Source organism: Artibeus jamaicensis, unplaced genomic scaffold (assembly GCF_021234435.1).
Source record: "Artibeus jamaicensis isolate MK-2021 breed Jamaican fruit bat unplaced genomic scaffold, CSHL_Jam_final contig_387, whole genome shotgun sequence".
In the NCBI taxonomy this organism is placed as follows: domain Eukaryota; kingdom Metazoa; phylum Chordata; class Mammalia; order Chiroptera; family Phyllostomidae; genus Artibeus; species Artibeus jamaicensis.
This window is the reverse complement of record NW_026521812.1, coordinates 1704659-1732547: the sequence shown is the minus strand read 5'-3', so window position 1 is coordinate 1732547 and position 27889 is coordinate 1704659. Positions and strand designations below refer to the sequence as shown.

The window sequence follows — 27889 nt, the reverse complement described above, 5'->3', positions numbered from 1 at the left end:
AACATATATAAAGCATTTAACCCAGTTGGGTATACAGCAAGCACTCCATACTTGGTGGTCGCAGCTGCCTTCCCCCTCATCACATCACTGGGAGGTGAAACTCATCAATGTCTCTCACTGCATTTCATCAGAGGCTGACTCAGCCCCCGGGACTTGGCTAGCTCTGACTTAGGGCTGTGCGGCCGGCAGGAGCACATCGAGGTCTGCACACCAGAGGCCTTGTGATCAGCGCTGGAGACGGACTCCGCACACTAGTCACCATGTCCCTCTCGTGTGAGGCCATTGGGAGAAGGACAGGCAAGGTTGAGAGGGTTCTGGGATGAATGCTTTACTACAACTCCTTCAAGAATCAATCAACATTGTTTTCAAGATTAGCAGAAGATACTAAATTAACACCTTGTCCAAAGAAGTGCTGGAAGTAGGGATTTTCCTCTTAGAAGTTACCAAGCCCTTACTGGTGTGGCTCAGTGGGTTGGGTATTGTTCTGCAAACCAAAAGGTCACAGGTTTAATTCCTGGTCAGGGTACATGCCTGGGTTGTGAGCCAGGTCCCTTGCTGTGGGTTTGTGCGGGAAGCAACTGACCCACACTTCTCTCACACATCAATAATTCTTTCTCTCTCCATTTCCCTCTCTTTCAAAAATAAATAAAATCTTAAAAATTTAAAAAAGAAGTTATGAGTCTTAGATACATCTGAAATGTCTCTTGCCAAAGTGTAAAGACATTTAAAGTTACTAATAAGTTGGAATTGATTTTGTTTAAAAAATACATTCTAAATGTGTCTAATTTGTTACCCCGAAATTCCCATTGCCCCGAGACTAGGAACTAGGCCAGAGGTGTTGCAGATGGAATGTTCTGAGGGGAAAACTTAGGGAATTTCTCTCTCTTCTTTTTTTTCCAGGCTTCCAGAACAGATACCTCAGCAAGGTGGAGAAAAAGGCTGACTGAAGCAAGAAGTTCAAAGCAGAGAACAAGGCTAGATTTAAAAAGGCAAACCAAAAACAACCCTGAGTTCTATCATTTATAAACTGGTGTGACTTCCAGCTGTGTGTGATGTCCTGTTCTCTCCCAATTTCCTCTTCTGCAAAGTGGAGGCACTATTTTCTACCTCACAGAACTCAGAAATGGGGACATCTGGCCATTGTGCTTTCTATTCAACCCAGACTATTATCTTTTCTTTTCCTAAATCTCCCCCTCTCATAATAATAGTAAGAACTTAGTACTTCATGAGAGAACAAAATGGAGCGATGAACACTTGGAACACACAGCAGGATGATGTTCCAGGTGCCCTCCCCGTAACTGCTGGGCAGGCATTAATTTCTCTGAGCCTCAGTTTCCTATTGGCTACTGTTACCTTTTTGGAAATCACTTTGTCTCCAGCCTCCCAGGATTCTGCTGCAGAGGCAGCTAAGTGGCTGCATTGCCCAACTTGTGAGGACAGCGCTCTCCCCACCCCACTTCTGAGTTGGTGAGTCACTTCCTCTTTCCGGACAGGAATCCTGCAGCTATTTATGTTGTGAGTAGGGGAAAGCACCACAGGGAGTAAACAGAGGAGGAAAGAGGGAATTCATAGTCCACATGGGAAGTGATTAAGGTATGAGTAAGAATCACAGAGAGATCAGACTAAAAATGTTAAAAAAAACCCCATCTTGTCAGGATTACAGTGATTTGTAGGCCAACCAGGAGAGAAGTAACAACATGAAAAGCAAATAACAAATGCATAGTTTTTAAAAAATCTTCAGTAGCATAAAGCAAGGAGACTGAACAAGTCATATAAATGCAAGATGAGAAAATGGCCAGATCAAATTCCGAGTAACACTTTTCAGTAATCATCAGAAGGTATCAACATCAATGTTTGTGAAAACAACTTATGTTGTCTCTCACATTATGTTCAAATGCAGTAATTATTTCTCTATACATAACAGCTGTATCATCATTGCAAACACATACCAGTAAAAGTTTCAGTACTTGGGTTTATGCCAGCAAGCCTCTTTGATGTCCCGAAGTCTGAGATCTTGAGAACACCACTATAGGTATTAATCAACACATTGTCACCCTAGAGAACAGAGAATTTGAATCAAAAGTGTTATCTTTCTTTCAATACTATTTATTGTTGGCTTGCAAGTCCAATAAGGAAAGGCGATCTTAGAGCAAACAAGGACACATTCTGTACTCTTCACTAACAGTTCATTTCAATAGTGAATTCTTGACACCATTTTTGTTTATATTTTATCAGTTGTTCACGGTCTGCTACCTGGGTCACAAGATCAAACATGGTTCCTAGATAGAACTTGCTGTATTTCACAGATAGCAGGGGTTATCTGTACATGGCACATGAATGATAAATTATTGATATTCATAATTTCTCAGACACTTTACTTTCTCTTCTGTGTTGTTCTACTTCTTTTTCTGGAATATTTAGGGATATCACAAATAAACAGGCATTTGGCTTGATTTTAGTGTAGTGATATTAACTTACTTTTCCATAGTCCAGCCTGTGTCAGAAATTGACTAGCCCTGAATATTCTCTTTTTAATGAGATCCTACTAACTTACTTTAGTTCAATCCATGAAAAAAATCACAGTTGTGAGATTTCTTTTTTCTTCTAATAATTTATTCGTTGAGTCAATAAACATGTACTGAGCAGCTCCTATGAGCAAGTACAGAAAGGTTTAACGGGCCTCTACGTTCTCCGGAGCTGGGACAGACCCTGCTCAACTCTGCCCTGCTGCACCAACCCGAACACAGGACGAGCGCCAGGAGTGCAGTGAAAATCCAGTTTTTGTTCGTTGAACATGGTTAAGATCTTTATTCTTTAAGTAGGTAAGATATGGAAATCAGTAACTGATTCAGGACAGAGCAAAATCTTGTATTTCTATTTCTAAGATTTATTTAATTGCCATTTGAAGTTAATGTTCATAACACAGCTTTTGCAAATACAACAAGTACCTACCATGGAACTCACAAAAATACATCCTAGTCCATCCTACCTTTATGTCCCGGTGAACTATCTGATTGTCGTGGAGGTATTTTAATCCTTCGAGTATTTGCTTTGTATAAAATGCAATAGTTTGCTCATTGTCTTTCAGTGGGCCCCATTTGGAACGAAGGAGAGCGGAAAGGCTCCCTGTAGAGTAGGCAAAAACAGCAAATAAAATCTCATCCAAATGAGTTCCTTAAAGTACATTAATAATGTAACACTAATTTAACCTAACATTTATCGATTATTTACAGTGGCCCAGGAACTGTACCAGATACTTGGGCTCAAATATGAATAGGCGTACATCTGAAGAAACCCAAAACACTAACTTGGAAGAGCATGAGCACCCCTATGTTCATTGCAGTGTGTTCTTTACAATCACCAAGATATGGAAGCAGCCCAAGTGTCCATCAGTAGATGAGTGGGTAAAACAGCTATTGAACATTTACACAATGAAACACTACTCAGCCATAAAAATGAAGAAACCTTTACCCTTTGAGACAACATGGATGAACCTGAAGAACATTATACTGAGTGAAATAAGCCAGTCAGAGAAAGACAAATACCATATTATCTTGCTTATATGTGGAATCTAATGAACAAACTGAACTAACAAGCAAAACAGAGACAGACTCATAGATGGAGAGCAGATGACAGCCAGTAGGGGTGGGTAGGTTAGGGGGTGGAGGGACTGAGCTAAAAGGATAAAGGACTCATGGGTATCAGAGTTGTGACTGTGGGGGGAGGGAAGGTATATGGGAAATAAATGGTAATAGAAAAAATCTAATAAAAAATAAAACTCATTCTTTTAAAAACTTTAAAAAATATATGAACAGGGCCCTGTTCTGAGTATCTATTCAGATCCTTGCTCTGAAGATGTTCATCAACAGTAAGTAGTAAAAGACACGTATTTGCTGATCTTAATCAAAGTCACAATAACTAACATAAAATGGTTCAGATATTTATTTATTACCTTCTAATAAACTGCAAGGTAATGTCATATGGCTAAGTTTTCTTTTAACTTGGGCAAAATAAGACCTGTAAACTTGTAAATCCCATTCAGTTTTACTCCTCTTCTAGGCCCTAGAGATTTATAAATTTTAAAGAAAGAAAAACATCTCTTACCTCCTGGAACCTGCTCCATGAAGATCTTAATGAAACCATTCTCACTGATCGAACCCAGATACTGGACAATATTCTTGTGCTTCAGGTGCTTATGCAATGCTATTTCTTCATGCAGAGGCTGGGAGTATCTAACAGACATGCAAGTGTTAATGAGTTAGTTATGTAGCCAGACTTTAGTGCATAAATTTGTACAATATAAAATGAAAACATCGTGTGTGTGTGTGTGTGCACGTGTGTGTGTCTGTGGAGCCATGGTAAGGTCTGAGGGGAACTGTGTCAAGCACTATTGTAAGCCTTTTGTAGATATGAACTCATTTCTCACAACCAACCCATGAGAAGGTACTACTAAGATGGCCATTTTACAGACGAGGAAATTGATTCACAGAGCGGGTAACTAACCTGCCTAAAATCTCAAAGCTTGTAAGTGACAGAGTTAAGATTTGAACCCAGGAAAATGGAAATCATCCACATAGCTCACAGCCTACATTCACATACCTTTGGCCTCATAATGTAATTTGATTATGGCCTCTTTGGCCATAATTCCATTGGCCTCATAATGTAACTTTACTATTCCAGAAAGATAAAAATTTAAGTAACTTTAATGTTTATTCCAGAACTTACTGAGAGACTCACAAACTCTTCAGTGAAAAACATACAACCATTTATATCCCAATTTTCCTTGAGCTTTTTGCCTAGAAACCCTTACATTACTGTGTCCGCCAACTCTATTATATCAGGCTTTTAAAAAATCAGTCCTAACTAGGACTCTACACTGAAAGACCAGCTTTAAACCAGACTTCAAAATCATATACTTGGTATATGTTGTTTGATCAGATTATACAATGAAAGTATTTCATATGACTGGAACGGACAGAGGACACTTTTGATGACTATTTTAAGTACTATAAAATTTGCATACTCTTCATCCCGAACCTACTGTAGCTCTAATTTCATTATTACATAACTAACTATGGTAGGATGTCAGCAATGATAAACAGAGTATCAAAACTATTACCTAATTTTTTCTGCTGTGAAAGGAAGGGTACAGGTATGAAAGGCACTAGCTACCAAGGCATGTTTTAAGTACAAATCTGATGCTTCATAACTTGCTTCGGTCCTACATGCAAGAAATGTTCAGACACTACAGTGGCAAATCCATATAAGCAGAATGGATTTTTGTGAATGTCAAAAACAAATACTAGAATTGGTTAGTATTGAACAGTATTATTTTCATGAATCTTTTCAAGATAAGCTATAAACTAAAGCAATACTGAATTACAAAAAAATCCCAATTTGTTTAATGTAAACAAACTTTTTAAAACTGTGAAATATTACTCAGAAAACTGCCAACAACAAAAAATGGACTTTTACTCATTTTATCTCCTGCAGAATAGCTCTAAGAACTATGAAGGCAGCTATTAGACTGAACCTTTTGACTGGGTATCAGTGAGGAGCACCATCATTTTGAAAACTGCTTGAGAGAGATAGCGTAAGAAATACCAGTACAGAATGCCAACAATCAGATACTCAGGTGATGACTCTCAGCTGTGAAAACAGTTGCACATTATTTTTTCCATGGGGTTTTAATGCTTTAATTAACATTATTTGATAAGATTGCTCTTAATATGCATGAGATAAATTAGTGGCAAATATTGGACCTTACTGTACAGATTTAGAAAATCAAGATGACTAAATAACCTAAACCAAGTGACTGAATCAGTTTGTGATTGACTGAAGGGTTCCCGCCTCCTGACCCTTTACCGAAAATCGGTCATGACTGTCTAAATGTAAAATCCTGGAGGAGTAAACATAGGCCTTCCCCCAAATCTCATATTATACAACCAAAGGATAGCTAAAAACTTACAATAAGAAAATCAGGATTCACCCTAGCTAAGAAAAAGAATTCTTCTCCAGTATGGAAATAACTAGTAACACCCAGCAATTCTCACTAAATGTAAGTGAAAGTGCCAAGCACTGCATGAGCATGAAATTATAATCTGTCCAGGTCAACAAGCTATGCTTGTCTATGAGAATTCTAAGAAAATTCTGTCTCTTCTCAGCTAGCTGTAACAATGGAAAGAAGGAATGCTATAATCAGAGATGTTTATGAATATTCCGCTTTGAACAGCTACTCATCTCTGTTTTCTCCAGAGCACCTAGTCTGCGTCGAATTCATACAACCACTACCTAAGCCAGGGGTTCCCATAGTGACGGTCCTTTCCATCTCTTGGAGGGCTTTTAAAAAATATTGCAGGTACCTCCCAGAATTTTGGGGCTGGGGCCTGAGTATCAGTATTTTTAAAAGTTCCCCAGTTAGCTCTAACATACAGCTGGGTAGAGAGTAAGTGATCCAAATAAATAATAGCTCAGGGGTGTGTAGGATGTTAGGGGCAGAAATCAACCTGAAATTAACAACTAGTTGGGATTACAACACTGCACTCTCCCCACCTTCATCTTATTCCACTTCGATTCTCTAAAAAAGTGCTTTTAGAGTGTCAAGGAAACACGGAAGATGCTTTTGGTTGCTATGATCCTTCTTTACAGATGGCAATGTTTAGTGTATGCGTGATCATGCATTATTCACACTCATCCTACTACCTGAGTAATTATGTAACTGCTATCGTTGGAAATGCAACACCAAAACCGCTCGGGATCACACAGAGGGAAATACGCGTATGTGTTGTGTCTCACAACAACACGATAGACTGCATCGTGATCATCTTTTGTGGGTAACAGGAAGATGCCCTGTGCCAGCTGTTCAAGAGAAAAGCCTGTCACGCACATGTTTTCCCACAACCCACATTATGCCAGATGCACTGTGACGGAACACGGCCTTTGTTGCTGTGGGTGTGCTCTGTGTGTGCACAGTCACCATTGAATGAACTTAAGTTATAAAGATGGTTTTAAAAGTGCCTTTCTTCCAAGTACCTACTTACACTCATCAGTGCTGGAAGGGGAGGGGACGTGGCCAAAGATCAGTGAGTCTGCTGCAGCAATTTGAGAGTGACAACCCCTTTCAATTTTATCTTATTTCAGAAACCTACTGTATGTGTATGTTACTTGAAAACCTGTAAGAATAATTAACACAAATTTTAATGGCAAATTTATATATGTATATTACTCTAGGTATTTCATGAATAATTCCTATCACCATTTGGTAGGAATTCATGAACATCTCATGAATTAACCAAGAGGAAAGTGCAACAGCAGCGTAGAAAACATGAAACCATGCATCCGGCAGACAGCAACAGCTGTGTGCCCGCCAAGTATCGGTTCTTCTTTCTGTGATTTTGTTTGGAGAAATAAATGGTCATCTAAAAAGCTATTGAGTTCCTAAGCCTCCCTTATAGTTAGGGGTGGTTACTTTTGGCTAACAAAACAGAGGTAAAAGTATGCTGGACATTTCTGGAAAAGTTTGTCTTCCTTTTTCTTCTACCTGCCTGGAATCTAGATCTGGAGGCAGAGTGGGCCCCTGTGAATGTCTGAGGAGGATGGACAGACAGAAAGACAGCTGCGACCTGGGGCACCAGCTGCATGAGAGAATAGTGTCTTTTTCAGCTTGGGGTAGTCAGAGAAGGCCTCTCTGATGGCTTGAAATTTGAACTGAGAACTAAATGATGAAAATGAGGCAATCCCGCTGAGTTCTGGGGAATGAACCTTGGTGTGCCTGATGGAGGGGTCCATGTGGCCGCAGTGGAGAGGGGGAGGCCACAGAGGGGGGCAGGTATCCATGCTGAGGGTTCCGGGTTCTAGGCTGGTTTCAATAAAAATCCACGGAAGGGTTTTAAGCAGTAGGGACAAGATGTGACTTCAACTTCAGAAAGATCTCTGTGGCTTCTCTGAGGGGGGACGGAGCTGGGGTGGAGGAAAGAGTGAAAGAAGAGACAGTCATGGGGTCTTTGCAGTGGGGAGTCTGGGTGAGGGAACTGAAGGCTTAGCCTAGAGTGGGGATGGGAGTGAAAAAATTCACGATACCCTGCAGAGACTAAGACAACAGCACAACTTGCTGATGGAGCGGGTGCGCGTGAGAGGGGAACCCAAACAAATCCTAGGTTTTCACCTGAGCAGCTGGATAGGGGGGCAACCTTCACTGAGACAGGCAATACTTCAGGTTGAGTACATATGGGGGTAAAGCCCATGGTTCAGTCTTGACCTTGTTACCTGTGAGGTGCCTTTTAGACTTAACAGGTGAGAGACTGGGGAGACCAATGACCCAGGAAGCTTAGGAGAGTGTCTTTTCTGATAAAAACTGGACAGGTGACCCTACACCACAAACACAGAAAAGTAGTGGACTGGAAGGGAACCTAAACCAGTCCATGATGTAGTCTGGCATTAAAGTTCAGCCAAATAAGGACCATAGCAGCAATGTAACAATGGACTCAACCCCATCCTCTTTCAGCCACGAGGCAGCAGAAATCATGAGATCGGGAGGAGAGAGAATTACTAGTTGGAGAAGAAAATGAGAGGACGGGACACTAGAGCTCAGAACACAGAGAGCCCTGTTACCGGAGCTGCCTCTCCCCCGAACAGCTTTCTTCTTTCCAAAAAGACCCCGCTGTATGTGGTTCATAGCATTTCTTCCAATGTTTCTCCTGTTCTTTTTTCCTCTCTTTTCCTTCTGCTATTTCCAGTAGGTACATGTTACACCTCTTGTAGTTGTCTACAGTTCTTGGATATTCTGTTCTCTTTCTTTCAGTTTTGCAAGATTCTATGGACATAGCCTGAAGCACAGACATTGCACCAGACATCCAGCTCATCAAAAGCACTCTTCACTTCTGTTACGGGGTTTTTGATCGCTACCATGCCTATTTGGGTCTTTCTTAGGGTTTCCACTTCTCTGCGAACATTCCATCTGTTCTTACATGCTGCCTACTTTTATCCAGTAGAGCCCTTAGCATATTCATCACAACTGTTTTAAATCCCTGATGGGATCATTCCAACACTCCCACCATCCCAGCCATATCTGAGACTGGTTGTGATCCTTGCTCTGTCTCTTCAAAAGGCGCCTTTCTGCCTTTTAGTATGCTTTGTAATTTTTGCTGAAAGCCAGACATGGTGTAATAGCTAGAGGAACTCCAGGAGGGGAAGCATTCTATAGCCCTATGATTGGATCTCTGCCTTTTAGTGAGCCTGTGCCACTGGGCTGTGAACATCACCCACACTTCTCAGTCCACCCCCCACCCCTTAGGTGGGGCGGGCTGGATAGAAGGGCTGGAGTTTGAAACTTCCCTTCTCCCAAGTTGGTTACGCTCTGATAACACTCCAAGAGCTTAGGCCCTGGTGAAAATAGTTTCTCCTGAGGGCTGGCCTTGTTAAGAAGAACAGAATGCTCCAGCAAATTCCAAAATGCTTCTTTTCTCTCTTCCCCTTCTCAAAAGTATGAGGGGATTTTTCTCCTATATTTGCAGTGAGGAGCTGAGGGGACTTCTGGAAGCGAAACGCAAAAAAGTATGGGACTCCCCTATGACTGTCTCTCAAACTTGGGGGGCAGCGTCTTGTCCTGTGACCTTCCTTCCGTGATAGGTCTGGGAAGAGCTGTTGATTTCTCAGTGTGCTTAGCCTTCGATTCGCTGTCTGGATAGAGAGATGACTCCCAACCTCCTTACATGCTTCACTGGTACCTGGAACCTTCCGACAGTGCTGCTTCCCCATCTAACCACGTAGCAAATCAAGTGCCGACATGACCTGGGCCCAACACTCACAGGGCCATTCTCTCCTCTGCGCTATAAGAGTCCTGTCCGTGTTGCCTCAGAGCTGCTGCCCTTTCCCACCCAAGTTTTGTGGCTGAATCAACGAATGATGCAGCAGCTACACCTCACAGAGAACTAACTAAAACAATGCAGTTTCCAGACAGTTTCATTATTTATAATATCACTAATATATTTTCAAAAAGACTAGAAACAACCCAGAACACCTTAGGAAATGCCTTTTTATTATTAATCACAACGACTATACCTGCTATCTCTCTCTGGGATTTCCTTAATCGCGATTCTGACCTGGTTGCTCAGGTCTCGACCTGCGTAGACTATCCCGTAAGTGCCTTTTCCCAGAACGACCCTGTCGCCGTTTTCATCGTATTCATAGTCATACTGCAAAAGGAAGAGGGGGAGAGAAGATGGACACATTAGTTACATTCTATATGTTGAACATCAACTTTTTCCAAGAGTATTTTTCCTTATTTTAGCAGATAGCTTTAATAAGGGGCACAGTAAGATGAAATCCTAAAAAGGAGCTTCAAGGACCAAATAAAAAAAGACACTCAACATCATTCAGACAGTGTGCTCACATATTCAAGACTGTTACAAATACAGTAGGGACTATGTATTTAAATCCATAAAGGTGTTTTTTCTTAAAGACCGCTTGGATTCTTTTATCCACTAAATCCAATTTTTCATTGATTCTAGATAAAAGTATGAATAGCATCAATGTCTATCATATCTAATTAATCTTTCTTTTCCAGCTTCTGGTGTTATTAAAGTATTTCATACTCTACATGGAGAATAAAAGCACTGGAAGCCATTGGTTAAGAAGAGAAATTTAAAGTCTTACTTGTTGACAATGATAAAGGGTTATTTTTACATCACCCTAATTCCCCAAGACTAAAACACATTTTTAAAATAAAAAAATGGAGATGGAACGTTATCTTTTATGTAAGAAGGAAATATCTACAGCTCTGTACCCCTGACTGTCAAGCTCATCAGTCAAATATGAAAAACTGGATCAAGTGAAAGGGATTTTCAGGGCACCTGGTAGAGACTGCCCCAGACCCGGAGGCTTCACCCAGAAAGGCATAACCTCTGTCTCAGACTGGAATTACGCGGTGTAGGGCCAACAAATGATCAAGCCACGTCTCTGTAGACACCTAGCGTAAAACCAACACACCAGAGGAGATCACAAGAACGAGCCCCTGTCTTGGCTCCATTTGGCTGGAGTGCAGGACTGGCAGCCCACAGCTGGGTTCAACTCATAGCAGAGTCTGACTTGGCCATTTAAAAATAATTGATTTCTAACATTTACAAGTCAGCAAATCTAACATTAACACTGACGAATAACCCCAAAGAAGACAATGATCATGGCTTTTTACACTCACATCACAGCCTTAAAATATATCAAGCAGAAGTGATAAAATTACAAAGGAAAAGTCTAATCTAAACTATAATAGGTTTTCCCTGGCTGGTGTGGCTCAGTGGATTGAGTGCCGGCCTGCGAACCAAAGGGTCACTGGTTCGACTCCCGGTCAGGGCACATGCCTGGGTCGCAGGCCAGGTCCCCACTGAGGGGAGTGTAAGAGGCAACCACACATTGATGTTTCCTCTTTTTCTCCTTCCCTTTCCCTTTCTCTAAAAATAAATAAGTAAAATCTTTAAAAAATAAACAATAGATTTTAATAGAACTCTTTAAGAAACTGGTATGTCCAGATGACAAATTTAACATAGAGACCCTAATGACAAAATGAACAAATCCAACACACACACACAGAGAGCCCTGCGCTCAGACATAAATTCCTTTCACACATATATGACAAACATAATAACTGTTCATATATTCAGCCACAAATAAAATTTCAACTAGTTCCAAAGAACTGATATCATTAAAAACATGATCTTTGACCACAGGATATTTAAAATAACATAGCCAATAAATATATTTGAAAACTGACTGCTGCCATTTGAAGATAATCAACAAACTGATCAATGAAATGACTGCGGGGATTACGTAGCAGAAAGAATGACAGGGAGAGCATTACATAGCAAATGCCCAAAGACATACAGTATGTAGTAAAAAACTGTCATGGCCTTGAAGAACTGCATTAGAAAACAAAGAAAATTTTTAAACAATTAAGTCCAATTGTCAAGTCCAAGAAATACAGAATGAATAATATATTATGGTCCGAAGGCAGTAGAAGGGGGCTTTCGGTTTTGGTAATACAGTGGACTGAGTACCAGAAAAACTTCCTGCTATAAAAACCTAGATTAAATAAAATAGACATTCTTTTAAATGCCTAGCCAGGATTACAAAAAAGTTAAGAAGGCTGCTAGGAACCAAAGGGGAAAAGAAAAATCAACAGGTTATCACAAGAACTGATGTCTCTGTAGCCTGTGGTATGGAAACGGGGTTGGGCTTTCCATCTCATTAATGTAGGGCCAGGGCTGAAGAACATTTATGTAAAGGACCAGATACTGAATATTTTCAGGCTTGTGGGCCAAAGAATCTCTGCAGCAACTTCTCAACTCTGCCATTGTAACATAAAAACAGCCCAGTCAGTAGATAAACAAATGGGCATGGTTGTGCTACAAAAAAACTTTATTTACCAAGAAGTGGCAGACTGAATTTGGCCTTTGGACCACTGTTTGCCAATCCCTTATCTGGGACATTAGTCTTAATGCCCATGAGGGGACAGGAAATGAGGCCTTGTGCCTACCCGAGGTGAATAGCTAGAACACACAAAACCAGAGTCCTTGAAAAACTTTAATTTGGTAAAAGGGTGTATTAGAAAAAAGTTAGCCCACTGCACTAGGAAACAAAAAGGAAGTTTGTCTGTCTCAGACCAAGCTCTGAGCAGACAGAAATGAGTCTCTTCTGCAAGCTTTCAACCACAGGCTGCTCCTCATGCTGTTTGGAGTTCAAATCTATGCTTATCGTAATACCTATCACTGGTCTTGAGTTGTGGGACATCCCAGGAATTCCTAACAGAAACAAAGCAAAAACATCTTAAAGAAAGATGCCCTTAATACAGGCTGTGCAGGATTCTCACTGATAAGGAAACACTGAAATTGAACTCACAGTCCAAAACTTTTAAATATATTAGGAAACAATTTATTGCTAGTGAGAGCTGATTTGACAAGTATCAGTCTCTAAAACTTTGTAACATTAAAAAACTTTATATTAAGTATATTTAACATAAGAATATAAAATAAGAAAAATATAACAAAAGGATAAAAGATAGTCTAAAAAATGGTCAGACTTGAGACGGAATCAAATATAACTTCCAGAAATTGAGTCTAACTAGCAAGAATAAAACTAAATGCACACTCAAATGTATTATAGAAAAACTACAAAATATGAAAAAAGATTATAAAAGGAGGCAGAAATTAAAAAGAAAAAAATTACCTACAGAAAGAGCTGATCACATCACTTTGCAGCCTCCCTGGGGTACACATCCTCCAGAAGGTACGGGATATGTGGCTACCAGCTCCAGTTTATGTTTCTGACAGGTTTCCAAGTCTTAATAGAGGGCGACCGGGCTGCACTGTCTTGTGGGAAATTACAACCAACATCGTGCCAGGACTGGGTGAGCACTGGCCTCCCTCTCACTGTTCTCTGGCTGTGGGCAGAGGCCAGCCTCTGGCAGGGAGCTGTCTCCTTTCCCAGTGGCAATCCTGGGTTCCGAGGTACCCGGGGGTACATCAGAGAATCCTTTTACTCTGGCTGCTAACATAAAGCTAAAGGTTATCCTAATCCAGAGCAGAAGACCAGGTATGTTTTCAGGTGACAGATTAGGAAGTGAGAATCACTGAGCAATTTCCACAGACTAGGAAATAAGACTGGAATCCAGCAAAGAGGCAGTGAACACAGGCGAAACATGCCACCTGAAGCAGCTCAAGTCTCCACAGCCACTTCCTGTGGCCGAAGTGTCTGTCATGCTATGCCACGCATGTTGGAAGTCTGCCAGCCAGGCCTCAGGGCGGGGACCACAAGCAGAGTAGTTCCTCTTTGCCGATGTGTACTCTCATTGGGATGAAAACACATGCCCTGAAGCTAGTGCCACTACCACCTTACAATATTATAATGCTCTATAATTTAAAAGAAAAAAATGAGTTTTCAATAATCTACTTCATTCGATGGTCATAAATAAGCCTGTGTCATAACAGAGAAGGTCTATAATTAGCTCCAATTTACAAATGATCAAAAATAATCTTTTCAGTGATAATCTGTGGTTTTAAACCCAGCTTATTAGATTTCACACTTAGTGTTCTTTCTGCTATAGGGAAACCCGGTTATACCATAAGAGCGTGTAATGTTTCCAAATGCCTGTACTGTACAGCTGTTCCAGTACACATTCAATATCCATTGGACATCCATTCACTTTCTCAAGCAGACAGTCGGTCACCCTCAGGCACTCATCTTGGACTCCATTCTTTCCTTTGCTCCCCATACCAAACCGACTGCCAAATGCTGTCAGGTTTATCCTCACTGCTGTGGCCCAGATCAGGTCCTTCTTACACTTCTGTACTAATTCTACAGACTCTTTTAAACACTTTTTAAATATTAAAGTATAGTTGGCATACAATATTATTATTAACATTACTACAACATTTAACATTTATATACCTTACATTGTGGTCACGATGACATGTCCAGTAACCACAGTTACTGGACATTATTGACTATATTCTTTGTGCCGTATACCACATCATGATAACTTCTCTAACTGCTCCCCCTTTCCCCTCCTCTCTCGTTGCCCTGCTCTCCAATTCATTCTCCATTAAGTTGATGGTAAACTTTCCAAATTTCAAAGTTCCAAAGTGAACTCCCCATGTTCCTGCCACTGTCTCTGTTTATTGGTCCTCACTATTTTTAGGATCAAATCCAAGCTCCTTCACACAGCGTTAAAAACCCTTCAGATCTTATTGTCACCTCTGTGTTTAATCCTCTCTCTCACCAACCTCGCCCAAAAACTCTCAGTGAGGTACCCAGGATCCTTCTGCCTTTAAACATACTGTGTTTTCTGCCTTAGGTGACTCTGTCTCATCCTTCAAAACCAAGCTCCAGAAAGCTTCCCTGCCTTCAAAACCCAGGTTAGTTCCGGTCTAATATGCTTCCAAGGCTGTCTGCATGTGCTCTTCCACACACTCATCACTGTTCTTTCTGTTGCCCAGTCTGCACCCCAGTCTGGACTCTGAGCTCTATGAAAACTAAGAATTTATCTTTTATTGCTCTATCCCTAGTCTTGGCAATACATGGCTTATAATAGATGCTCAGCAATTATTTGCTTAATTAATCAATCAGGCTTTAGAAAAATTAATAAGAAACTTTTTTTCAATCAGGTGTCCAAACAAAACACTTGAAGTCAGTATTGCTTAATTTTAGGTTGAAAGGAGTTTTGCCACAGAGATGTTTATAGAGCATGGTGAAGACTATACAAGCTTAGATGAAGCTGCTCAAGTTGTAGTTTCTCTTAGAAATGTAAAGCATCTTTACATTTCTAAGGACTCTTCTTTAAAAAGACTTTATTTGACATAGACTCCTGTTAGAAGTGGTTATAGTAAAAATCTAAAGGACTTATTAATAAGATAAATGTGACTGAAAACTATGCCAGTGGATAACCGCTGCTTGGTGTCTTTTTATCTCCTCTTTCTCTTCCCATAAGGCAGGTCCGAGGGGCCTGGCCTGGCCCAGAAGGACAAGAGCCGGGCCGAGAGCCAAGGGAGTACAGGCATGTTAACCGACACAAATGGAAAACAGGGGGTGGGGAAGGGAGTGTTTTAAAAAATAGGAGGTAGGATTACACTGCTTATATATTTCACATTCTATTTCTATGGCAATAGACTAGCAAATTGGGTTGTTGCTAAGGGAAACAACTGCATTTTGAAGCAATGATGGGAATACTTCTAGAATCACCCCTCTATTGTCGCCTGCCCGGAACAATCTAAACTGGTGCTGGAAAGAAAATCAGTGTCGGAAGACAGTATTGACAAGGCCAAATGGCAGAGTGGTGACTCACCTAGTTCTTGCATGGTCAAGACATCGACAGTACAACAACCTTCGAGAAATCCATGCACTTCCTTCTGCACTTAATTACATTAACTGAGCAATCACCTCAAAGACCCAAACAGCAGCTTTGTTAATTTCCAGTACTGCCTTAACATACAAATGTGAAAAATATAAATAACTACTCATATCAACAGAATGCTAAAAATGCATCAGGTACAAATATCTAGTTCGATCTCTGCACTCTCAGATCTTTACTCAGATATCACCTTATCAACGAGTCTTCCAGGGCTTCCCTGTGTAAAACTGCACACCCCATTATGATGTGACTTCTTCATTCCCTCCTTGCCTTGTTCTTCTCCTTAGCACTGATCGCTATCAAACATACTACAAATTTTACTTATTGAAGTTGTTTATCATTCATCTTCCACTAGAATGTAGGATCTACAAGAGCTGGGGTTTTTTCTCTGTGCTGTTCTCTGTCATGTTGCCAACACCCAGAACAGCACCTACTGCACTACTGTGTGTCCATTTAATGTTTGTTGAGTGAATTGACGAAATGCACTTAGACCCACAAATGCGCTATGGAGATTATTTTAAGCTGAATGAAAACATCTCATTAATTAGTATTTTTCAGACTATAAGATGCACCTTTCCAGCAAATTTGGGAGGAAAACGGGGGTATGTCTTATGGTCTGAATGTAGCTTACCTGGCTTGCTGTGGGGTGGGGGAGGGCAGCAGCCTACGTTATTTATATTATTAAATGTTTTAGCACTTTTTTGCTTCAAACTTTTTTTTCCTATTTCCCTCCTCTAAAACCTAGGTGTGTCTTATGGTCCGGTGCATCTTACAGTATGAAAAATCCAGTAGCAGCTGCAGAAAAAAATCTTATCTAAACCTCTAATTTGCAAAGCCTCTTGAAACTGCAGCTGCTGTAACCCCTCTCTGGGAGGTTTAGGACCACTCACACCTGGGAAAGAAATTACACAGACAAAACCTTCACAGAACCTTCTGTGCCTTCCACTTGTTTCTCATGAGTTTCCCACCCTGTGCCTTCCCTTGAAGTCCTACTAAGGACTTTTCTTCTTAAGATAAACTCTTAACTCTAGCTGTTCTTCTTTGTATGTTCCCACAAATATAAGTAAACTTTCTCTTTTCTCCTGTTAATGTGTCTTTTGTCAGTTAATTCTCAGGCCCCAATTACTGAACCTAAGTTGGTAGAGGAAAAACTTTTTTTTCCTCCCAACAGAATGAGTAACAAATTGACACTCACATCAAACACCACTTTGTGACATATTTTCTCAGAGTGGTAACTTGGGTATTCAGCCTCAAAGCTGAACAAAGATAGAAAGAACATGCTAAGAGAAACACGCCAATGTACTACTTGACTCCAAACTGATTTAAATGAATTCTAAACCATAATTCACTGTTTGGAAATGGTATGGCATTTCATCATCCCGAAGATGCATGAGTCAAAGGAAAGTCTCCCTTTCCTCTTCCCTGTCACCACTCCATCTCGCAAGGGGTCAACTTTCTCTTCACGCACACTGGAAGCTGTATGAGCAGGCGCCCGGGGCCAGCTGCTGTGACTGCCTCGGACTTGTATCAATCATATGCCCATTTTGATGAAACAATGAGGTAAAAATGCATATAAATAAAGAAGACTTTCGGGGGGGAGGGGGAGAAGGAGGGAGGGAGAGTGAGGGAAGGACAGACAGATGGAGGAAGAGTGTATGCACGCATTCAGAAGAGGAGTGCACAGGAAGACACAACGTATTTTATATTGAGCACCAGAAGTACCTCAGTAATTTTTTTCAAGAAAATAAGAAAAGGAGATGAAAAGAGAATGTGCTGATAACAGCCTGATTATGGTATTCATTCTTTCATTGATTTGACATTGATTAAACCACCGTTAAGCCAGTTTACTATCATTCACTCTGTCCCCTCCAACCTACACCCCCCTGCCCCCAGTTTGAGATATTGTTTAAACAAGCCTGGTTTTGTTGCCCCCACCACCAGCTGCAAACCCTTCCAAGCCTTTGAGCCTTCTGACTACCTCTGCTCGGATGCGCAGCACCACGCGAGACTATGTGACTAAAAGGGAAACAGAGCCACGGTCCAGCCTGGGGTGGTAATAGTTCTTGCTGGCTGCCAAGTTACAAGGCAATAAGAAGAGCTGGGACAGCGGAGTGGGCAAAAATGTTATGAGAGCAGAGAAAAGGGACCAGTGTTGAAAATGATGAAAAAACTGATATGAGTTGGATCTCAAAAAGTTCGGATGTAGTCATCAAGTGGGACAGAGAAGAAAAAGCATGTGGAGTTAGGCACCTGCATGTCAAGCCCAGATGCAGGAAAAGCTTGGCTGTCTGAAAAATAGGAGGGAAATTGGCTTTGCTGGACCACTGAGGGCAAAGGAAATGGTTAAGTTACAGCTAGACAGTTAAGAACACGGTATGGTGTAGAAATCTCCTTATAAAGAGTGAGTTATAGTTAGGGGAATCACAGGATTAAGTTCGCCTTGAGAGACCTGCCTGGTGATGACAGGGACAGTGGGGACAGTGTACTGACAGAGGAGAGAGGCCACGTGGGAAGACCTGAGATGGGGGGTGACAGAGAGAATGAAACCAAGGGGCCGCAGGAAAGACTGGGTGTGAGGGTACGAGGGGCTGGAGAAGCCGTTGCCTGACATGTCTGGCTTGAGTTGCTGGGCAGATGCCCTTCTCTTCGTGAAGATATGGAAGGCTGGGAGAACAAAAATAGGGACCACAGCTGATAAGTGTTAGAACCCTTATGATTAAGTGTAATCAACTGTTCAATAACTTCTACATAAACTTATTAATACATTAAATTATTTAAGATATGTGCTCATAATCCTTCCATGTCAAAATATAGCCTTGAGTCAAAAGACATGGCTTTGAATCAAAAGAAGCTGTTTCTCTTTGTGTTTAAAAATAGAAAAGTCCTCCAAAAGTGGTATTGAGCTGTATTTGAAAAACCTTGTACAGTTTGTACTAATTTTGAAAATTATACAATACTTGAGCTAGAAAAGGATACTTAAGATCTTCTTGTTCAACTCCCACTTAAGGAATAAAATCGTCTTAACCCAGTGGGAGTATACATTTTGTCCAAAGTTATAAAACCGGCTGTTGGCAAAGTCAGAACTAGAACCCAAGGCTCTCCTGACCCCTGCACGGGCTACACGGATCTCACCAGAGCCAGTGATGATCAGAAGGAGGTTCTGACCATCGTCCAAAAGAGGCTGAGCCCCTCCCACAATTGTGCCTCTTAAAAGAAAGCATACTATTCAAATAGGAAGAAAAGCAAATCTTAACTTGGGTTTTGAATAAAAAGTTCAAACACCAAGAATTCTAAGCATTAGCTTCAAATTTGTAGTTTATAGGACCACATTAATAGCTGATATTTGCTGAATGTTGATACCACTCTAAGTGAAGGTAAAGACATTAAAGAATGTCTGACCTTTCCAACATTTTAATTTTGTTTTAGGTATCTAAAACCTTCAGGAATTATATTTAAACAATTTTAATTCTATCTCAAATTGAGATAAAGATCAGAAAACAGTTATCAACATAGGAACCTAATCACCAAAGTTTACACTTCTTGTTTACACTGTAAGGAATGGGAAGCAGAGGAATCATTTTTAGTTATGTCTTTGTTCAAGGTCAGTTTGTGATAATGAAATTAACTAAACTGACTTTAATCAAATATTTAGAATACTAAAAAATTTATTTTAATCAAAAAAGTTGAAAATAAGAAATGTAGTCAAAGATATAATGGAATTATCATAAATTATGCAAAAAATAAGTTAAGGGTATTTATTAATATCCTATATCATAAAGGAGCTCTGGCTTTGAAGGAATACCCAATGAGAGGGTGGGTCAAGATGGATCTCATCATCTTCACAGCCCAAAACATTACTGGATCCATTCATTGATGTTATGCTAATAGAATACCAACAACAACAAAAAATGTCAATATCATGAGTTGTGGAATTATGGTACACTAAGCCCAAATACTTAAAACAAGTATGTTTTAATTCACTGTACAGACTACCCAGTCCACTGGGAATACTGCAGAAGCCTCTCTACATCACAGGTTTTAAATTATTCTGACAGAATGCAAAGGACAGAGTGTAAGAATATTTTTATAACATTAAAAGAATGGTATCCCTGTGCTTCCTTGAGAAGGGTGCGTCGGGAGCACTTTGATGAATCGGAGCATCATCGTATAAGCTGTTTCTTGTGAGGTGAGCAGGTCCAGTAAAACCCTCTGGACATTCCTAGGAAAAAACTCTCAGCATTTCCCTCCTTGTCTGGTTTGGTGGGTGAGTGTTCTCAGTGCTTGCATAGAATCCTCTGAAATTGTTCCATTAAAGGAGAGTTTACGGCTCTGCGCCCCACCCCCTCACCAACACTCATATGCACCCCTGGACCCTCTCCCCCCAGTAATGCTTTAAATAGTTCATTCTTAAAAACCAGCCACAGAGAAACGTTGTAAAAAGAACATGGAAACCTAAGTCATTACCTCCAGGGAGTCTCCTTCACAGTCCCCTTCCTCCACGCCTCGCCCCTTCTCTTCGGTAATGGTGTTCACCATTTCAAAAAACCTACGATGCAAGTCAGTATGTGGTCACTTGTAATACACAAAACATTAAAATATACACAAGTATGTTCCAAAGTCATTTCACAGGGAAAAAAAGGGGCTAAGAAAGTCAGGTGATAAACCATCAGTATCAGTGTGACAAATATGATTTTCAAAAAGAAAACAAATTTCTGACCTCACGCATGACTTCAAGTAATAGTAACAAATATAGTGTAAAGTCGAACAGTGAGTAAGACAAGGTCAGAGGAATCTTAGGAAAGCGGACTAAATGTCGGACCGATGGTTAGTGTTGGTGTAGTTAAGCTCCCTCACCTCTCTGAAGCTCACCCCTTAATTATAAAATGGGGACTACACTGATCTATCTCCTAAGCTGTTGTGAAGATGACCTGAGGTACACTTATAAAGTGCTTACTTAGCACAGTGCACTCATTAAATACTGGCTATTAGTGTTTTACTGCTGTTAAATATTACTGTTTAAGTGGGACACCACAAAAACACCTATATTCTAGAGCAGTGTCCCTAAATTCTGAAGTCACTATTTGATAGAGTGTTGGCCACTGTAACATCTGGTCTCAGTGACTAAATCTTCTGCCTGAGCACCTCAATATCACACACACAAGACCCGGTAAACACAGTCTGTGAAACGCTAATGTGAACCAGGAGCAGATGGCTTATGTGTGTGTGACAGAAACCACCCCTCTTCTGGTGACAAACACTGTCTTCAGGAACTCTTCTTGTAAAGTTTTTGTTTTCTTTTTCTGTTCTGGAGATCATTTCAGAGCCAAGAAAAACAATTATAGCAAGAAACAGATCTGCCCTCTGTAACACCAGCTGTGCTACCCATTCAGAGGGGGCACTAATGGTCTCCCGTCATAAAGTAAGGGAGGCATTCTGAACAGGGGCAGATGACCGCACAGGCGGGTCACACTGTGCGCTGCCAGCCCAAGGGAGGAGCAGGCTGTGGCGTGACAAGTTTACCTACCACAATTCAGAACCTTTCTCCTCTCTCTGTACCGATGACATAATAGAAAATATATATTGGTCTGCCCCTATTTCCTGGCCCAGAGCTCCTAAAACCCTTGTATTTTCTAAGTGATAAGAACAAGCATCTCTTGTTCTAATATTTGGTCTTTTGACACTTGTCCCTGGCAGGGTGTTTCTAAAATCCTTTGTAAATCCCTAAGTGATGAGAGAACCCAGAGCAACTTCTGTGGTAAGGAGCAGACTCTCAGTGGGCTCCTGGCTGGGGCTGGTCCCCAGAAAGACCAAGCACGATTAGGAGCTTGGCCTTTCCAGCCTCCTCCCCATCTTCCACAGAGGGGAAAGAGGGCTAAAAATAGTAATTCATCATGCCTAGGGGACACAGCCTCCACAAACTCTATGAGTACAGGGTTCATGGAGTTTCCAGACTGGCAAACACATCCTCGCCAGGAGGGTAACACACCCCAGCTCCATGGGACAGACACTCCTGTGCTCTGGGACCCTTTCTGACCCTGCCCTATGTATCTCTTCATCTAGCTGTTCATCTGTGCCCTGTATTGTATCCCTTAATTAAAGGGGTCAATGTAAGTATTTCCCTGAGTTCCATGTTCTGTTGTAGCAAATAATCAAATGCAGAAGGGGCCACGGGAACCTCCAATCTAGAGCCAGGCGGTCAAAAGCAGGGCCGAGATCCCTGGGGGCAGGTAACTGGCACCTGAAGTGGGGGAAGGATGTCTCGTGGGCCTGAGCCCTCACCTGTGGGGTCGGACACTGTCTCCATATAGGTATTGTTAGAAATGTACGGTGCCCGGTGTCACAAAGAACTGCTTGTACAGAAAAAACCGCCACACATTTGGTGACCAGAAATGTCGGAAATGAAGTGTTGTGTGTGCGGAATAAGGAGACACACAGGAAGGAATGCATAGGAAGAGGGGAAAGCGGAGTTTTTTTTTTTCTAATACCTCTTTTTATCCATTCTTCCATTTAACAAATATTCATTTAGTGTCTACTAGAATCAATAACTGCTTGGGACTTCGGGAACATGACAATGAACGAAATAGACAAAGTCCGTTTCAGAGTTTGGAGTCTATCTGTGGAGTCTGCTTGTGGTGCCTACTTGTTCACTCTTTCTTTCTCTCTACACATGTCTTGAAGGTCAATGACAAGAAAAAATGAAATTCCCAAACCTAATGAGAACAACAGTAGGCTCTCATGAAGATTAAATACCATGTTGAGTTAGAGACAAAAGCAAGTTCAACCACGTGGAAGAAGAAAATAAAGAACCCAAAAAACAATCTTGGCTTTCAGATCTGGGGTCAAAGTGCTCAGTTACGCATGCGGAGGTTCCCAACATGGACGTCTCTAAGCAGAAGACAACACGCGGTGGGAGGGGAGCACAGTGTGGTTTTGAGGGGCTGGGACTCTGGCGTTACATGTGCCTGGTTCAAATCCAAGATCTTATGCTTACAGGATACATAGAATTTTTGGTAAAACTCTCCAAGACTCTTTTTTATTCTTTCTAACAAAGATATGAATATTACCTAGTTAATAGGTTTGCTTCAAGATTAACATAGATATTAAGACTGGGGTAAGCACTCCATAAATCTTAGCTGTAATTATAGAAGCAAATCAATGGCCTTTTAGTAAAAAGGAAACCACACATGTGCTAAAAATTCTTTCTTATTTCCAAGTCTTTACATTTTACAATAATAAAGATAAAACTCTAGCCAATAATTGTGGATTAAACAAACACTGACTACACACTGCAGTAGCATGCCAGTCACTGGCATTAGGCTCGAATAGTAATCATTTGAAGGAGAACAACTCCCAGCAAAATTTTAAGTCCAAGCTGGCTTGTAGGCTCACTTTGTTTCTAAACTGTCAGTCACTTCTCTAGGTCCCCACAGTCAGTCACGCATTCTAAGGGAACATGAAGTGCTAAATGATTAGCCCAAGAGAAATATACCCAATGCAGTCCATAGAGTTCCGGGTTCCCTGTTATTGGTGTAGATCAAATTCCTGGCTCTTAATTCAGGCAGCGCCTTCACCAGAAAACCCAATATAACTAGTCTGGGTGGGGCCCAGGCACTTTTTAAATCTCTCCAGTTGTTTCTAATATGAACAGAGCCACTGTTGTAGACCATGGTGAGGTTATTCCAAGGACTTCAGGAATGGAAATTTTGGTAGTCATATAATAAGTGTGCATTTTTAAAATGAGGCATAATATTTGGCGATTAACTGGTAAGTCTTAGTATTTGTCTGAGAAAAACAAATAATAACTAAGAGAAAACTTGATTTACTAAAGGGAGCCCCCAAATTCTCTGATAAATACACCACAGAGTTATAAAATATTAGCCCAAAGGAAATATATATGTAACCACATAGCCATGAATTCTTTGCAAGAGCTACATGTTCCACTCATTAATTAAAAAAATAGTGATCAGGCAAGAACAGTCTTTTTCACACCAACCATTACTCATACGTACTTTTTACAATGAAGTTCGGTACAGAAATAGATTTGGAAATCATCAGAATTGTGAAGCACATAAAGAAAACAGCATCGTTCTTCAAATTTAGAAATACTGAAACAAACAGAAAGAATTATTCAGGGATAATGCCAATACTTCCAGGTACTGTCATGAAAATAAATACTATTTTATATGTGATCCTAATTATGAAATCAATGTTGTTTATTACAAAAAGTTTAAAAAGGTACTTTAAAAAGTATGGGGAGAGTGGGAAGAAGGGTTTTCAGGAACAACTATAAAGGACACATGGACAAAACCAAGGTGGGTGGATTCAGGGGAGTGAGGTGGGGGTGGCTGGGATGCGGGGGAGTAGTGTGGGGGAATGCAGACAACTGTGCTGGAAGAACTAAAAATTATTTAGTTTAATAAAAAGTATTATTTCCTGTACCACAATACTAAAAGTATTTAACTTTCTGAGAACTGTCTTCCTGCTCCTATCCGCAGACAGAGCTGCTCTGGGGTGTGGCAGAGATGAAGAAGCTGTGTGTCCCTCCGACGTAGCACAGGAAAGGGGTGCTGCCTTCTATACCACTGACCTGTGTGTGGGGAGGAAAAGCCTAAGGACCAACTGGCTGGCTGACTGGCCTTGGTGAATCTGGTTCTCTGAGATCTGTAGAACAACAAAATGCTTCCAAAGCTAGAAGGGCAATGCGTGGGAGGCAGTAAAAGCATCTTGTTAGTCGTAGAGATTTAAGAGGAATGAAGCAACGTGGAGCAGCACTTGGGTTGGACTCAGCAAGCGGTTCCCTTCACAGCAATGACAAGGATTTTGAGATTACCAGTCAGGCCCGGCTGTTTTATGCCACGGGTTGGCAAATAGATTCTGTAATGGGCCAGAGAGTAAATATTTCAGGTTTTGCGGGCCAAATTACTCAATTTTTGCTGTTGGATCAGCCTTAGACAATACACAATGAACATGGCTGAGTTCCAATAAAACTTTATTTACAAAAACAGGCAGTGGGCCATATTTGGCCTGTGGGCTGCAGTTTGTCAATCCCTATATTATGCCTTTGCATCTGCTATTCCTTCAATGTAGAATGCATATTATAAAGAAATTCTACTGATTATTTAAGGCCATGCTTAGGTCTTACTCCCTTTTCTACTTCTACCTGAAATAGGAAGACCTATTTGCACCTCTGTTTTTTGAACACAGTTCAGTCATTGTTCATCCCACACTGCACTGTCATTAGTAGTTACGTGTCTGTTCCCATGCTGGACCTAGAGCTCTCAGAGAGCAGACCTGAGGTCCTAGTATTTTTTGTATTCTTTTTAAAAATTATTTGTTTATTGTTAGAGGGGAAGGGAAGAAGAAAGGGAGAGAAATATCAATGTATGGTTGCCTCTTGTGTGTTCCCCACTAGGAACTGGCCTGCAACCCAGGCATGTGCCCTGACTGGGAATCGAACCGCAATCATCTGTTTTGCAGGCCCATGCTCAATCCACTGAGCTATACCAGTCAGGGCAGTATTTTTTGTATTGTTATGGAATAGGACTTAACATTTGACATATAGCTGGTGCTCAATAAATGCCCAATAACTAATATGAGAAAGTTCTGAGGTGATGTGAGGCAAACTGCTAATTTAGTCAGATTTTCTTCTATACTTTGTCATCTCTTTATAGAGGATAAAGGCAAGAATAAGTTAGCTCTCTTTGAAGCCACACACTGGGACTCAAATTTCCCAACATATAAACCAGCAGTAGCCTCATGTAAGCATTCTAGGTAAATGTCATAAACTGCAAGAAAGGTTATGGAGTGATGTTATATCTAGTTAAAAGAAAATTAATTCATTAGAAAATAGATAAGATAAAGTGAAATTTATGTTTACCATACTAAGTGGATTGCTTAAAAATACAGCTATGAATGAGTGCTTTACTAATGGCCTGCTTTAAAAATTAAATATGAAGAGAATAAAGCTTTACTTGAGAAGGCATATATTGGAAGGATATATAACACATCAATCCATAACCCTACTTAGCTTCTGTTCAGGTCATCCATAAGGTAACAGGTGGTATTACCAGGCAAACTCCAACAACACAGCTCCACCAGTTCATGCTCCCACAAAAGCAATTACTATTATGCCTGAAGCAACAGAGCACTGCATATCTGGCCTTTAGAAACCTGTTTTTCTTCATTTCCACTATGTGGGGAGAAAAAGTAGTAACCACAACTAATAATAGTTTAAAACTTGCAATAGCTGGTCTAGCATTGCTGAGTGTCTATAGAATGAGTATTTAAATATTTAATTGGTGGCTTTGGACTCTGGGGAAAAAACAACCCTCATTTCTAAATCCCAGGAAATGGTATTTCCTGAGCCAATGTTATTATGATGGCAATGTCACACCTAAACCAAACTGAAGTGAGTCACTCTAATCCCAGAACACTTCATTAATGGTGATCCCAGGATGAGGTTTTTCTCCTTTTTTAATGAATTCCTTTTCCTCCCACCCCATCAATATTAGCCACAGGACACAATCTGGTAGAAGACATTTTGGTAAGGAGAGATCAGTCCCCTCACGCTCCCCCACTGGGGACCTGTCCTACAACCCAGGCATGTGCCCTGACTGGGAACTGAATCAGTGACCCTTTGGTTAGCAGGCTGGTGCCCAATCCACTGAGTCATACCAGCCAGGGCATGCATTTTCAAATCATAACTACAAGTCCCATATAACATATTCATTGTCCAGAAAAATGTCTCCCAAGAAAATGAAATGCACCAAGGAAACTTACCTCACTCCCCTGACAGAAGCAGCACTGAAATTCCACTCATGTATACCATTCTAGAATACAGGGAAAGAACAACAAAAAATGTTTGGTTATCCAAATTAAAATAACACAAAAGCAATAATTTTGTTTTATTATTTTTTAATAAGACACACAGGGCAATTTTTCCTCATGTATAATTCTTCATGAACAAATTATCTGGATGGAAACTGCAATTCATTCTCAAGCCACAAGGGTGATATTTACGTAATAATTTCTGTATTTCAAGAGAACAGCTCTAAGAGAGCATAGGAAAATTAGTCTCATTAACTTCTATAATTTTATTTTTGGCAGATTAACTTAATAACTGTTGTGCATTAATTTTTAAAGTAAAAAAAGCCAGTGATTAAGGTAATTCAATTATTATAGTCAAACAGTATTTCTTTGTGGAAAAAGAACAACATTAATGAATAAAATCTCTACAAGTTTTTAAAGATAAGTAGTTCTGAATTATCTCTAAGTTTTTTTTAACTAAATGGAGGCTTTATTTCTTAAGAACACGACACAGCAATTATGCATGTATATAACATCCACCACAGTTACAGTGTGCTGTTACCTAATTCATGTGAGACTTAATATACTAGTAAAGTTTGAACATAAAAACTGATCAGCATTTGATAAACATGGGTGATCTGCAAGGTCAAGATGGAAAAAAAACTGTGGTAATTTATTACTTAAATTTATTATTAAAGCTAAGTTAAAATTAGTATTAAATGCATGTCTCTAAACTAAATAAATTACAGGGTGGATCACATTCCCTATAAAAATGTCTGACAATGATATAGAATAAATAACAAACATTTTTGTAGAAGTAAAGTTGTTGCTACATGTGTCCAAGTTTAGCAAATACCGTACAGGAGTCATTCTGATTGCAAGTCAATGCTTTAAATATAAAACAGCTAGGGAAACAAGCTCTTCCCACCAACTTAAAATACTGCCAGGAAGTTGAGGTCGGGGCTGAGCCAGTGAAGCGGGTAATGAGAGTTCTGATGTGGCCCAGAACTCTCCTTTTGGTTGAAGCAACTCAAAAAGCCACAATTTATATTCATAGCAACTATTTCTTTGCTAGGACCGTACAACTTAAAAAACAGATCCTCTCAAGCCTGAGGCACATTTACTAAAAAACTAGTTTCAATGCACATTCATCAGGTCACGGGGATGTGGCCTGAGTTATCACAGAAC

General features: G+C 40.5%; 1 protein-coding gene across 2 annotated transcripts in view; it reads right to left on the bottom strand.

Annotated features, from left to right (window-relative positions):
• MAP3K5 (mitogen-activated protein kinase kinase kinase 5) overlaps positions 1-27889 on the bottom strand; it is a 175895-nt gene that overhangs the window by 35719 nt on the left and 112287 nt on the right. For both annotated transcript variants that reach the window (XM_053664821.1, XM_053664820.1), the window contains exons 12-18: positions 26675-26724; positions 23905-24000; positions 20360-20441; positions 10060-10193; positions 4105-4232; positions 2990-3126; positions 1950-2055 (exon numbers count right to left, since the gene is read on the bottom strand). In XM_053664821.1, the coding sequence (XP_053520796.1) occupies positions 1950-2055; positions 2990-3126; positions 4105-4232; positions 10060-10193; positions 20360-20441; positions 23905-24000; positions 26675-26724 (733 nt within the window). The remainder of the gene's footprint in view (positions 1-1949; positions 2056-2989; positions 3127-4104; positions 4233-10059; positions 10194-20359; positions 20442-23904; positions 24001-26674; positions 26725-27889) is intronic.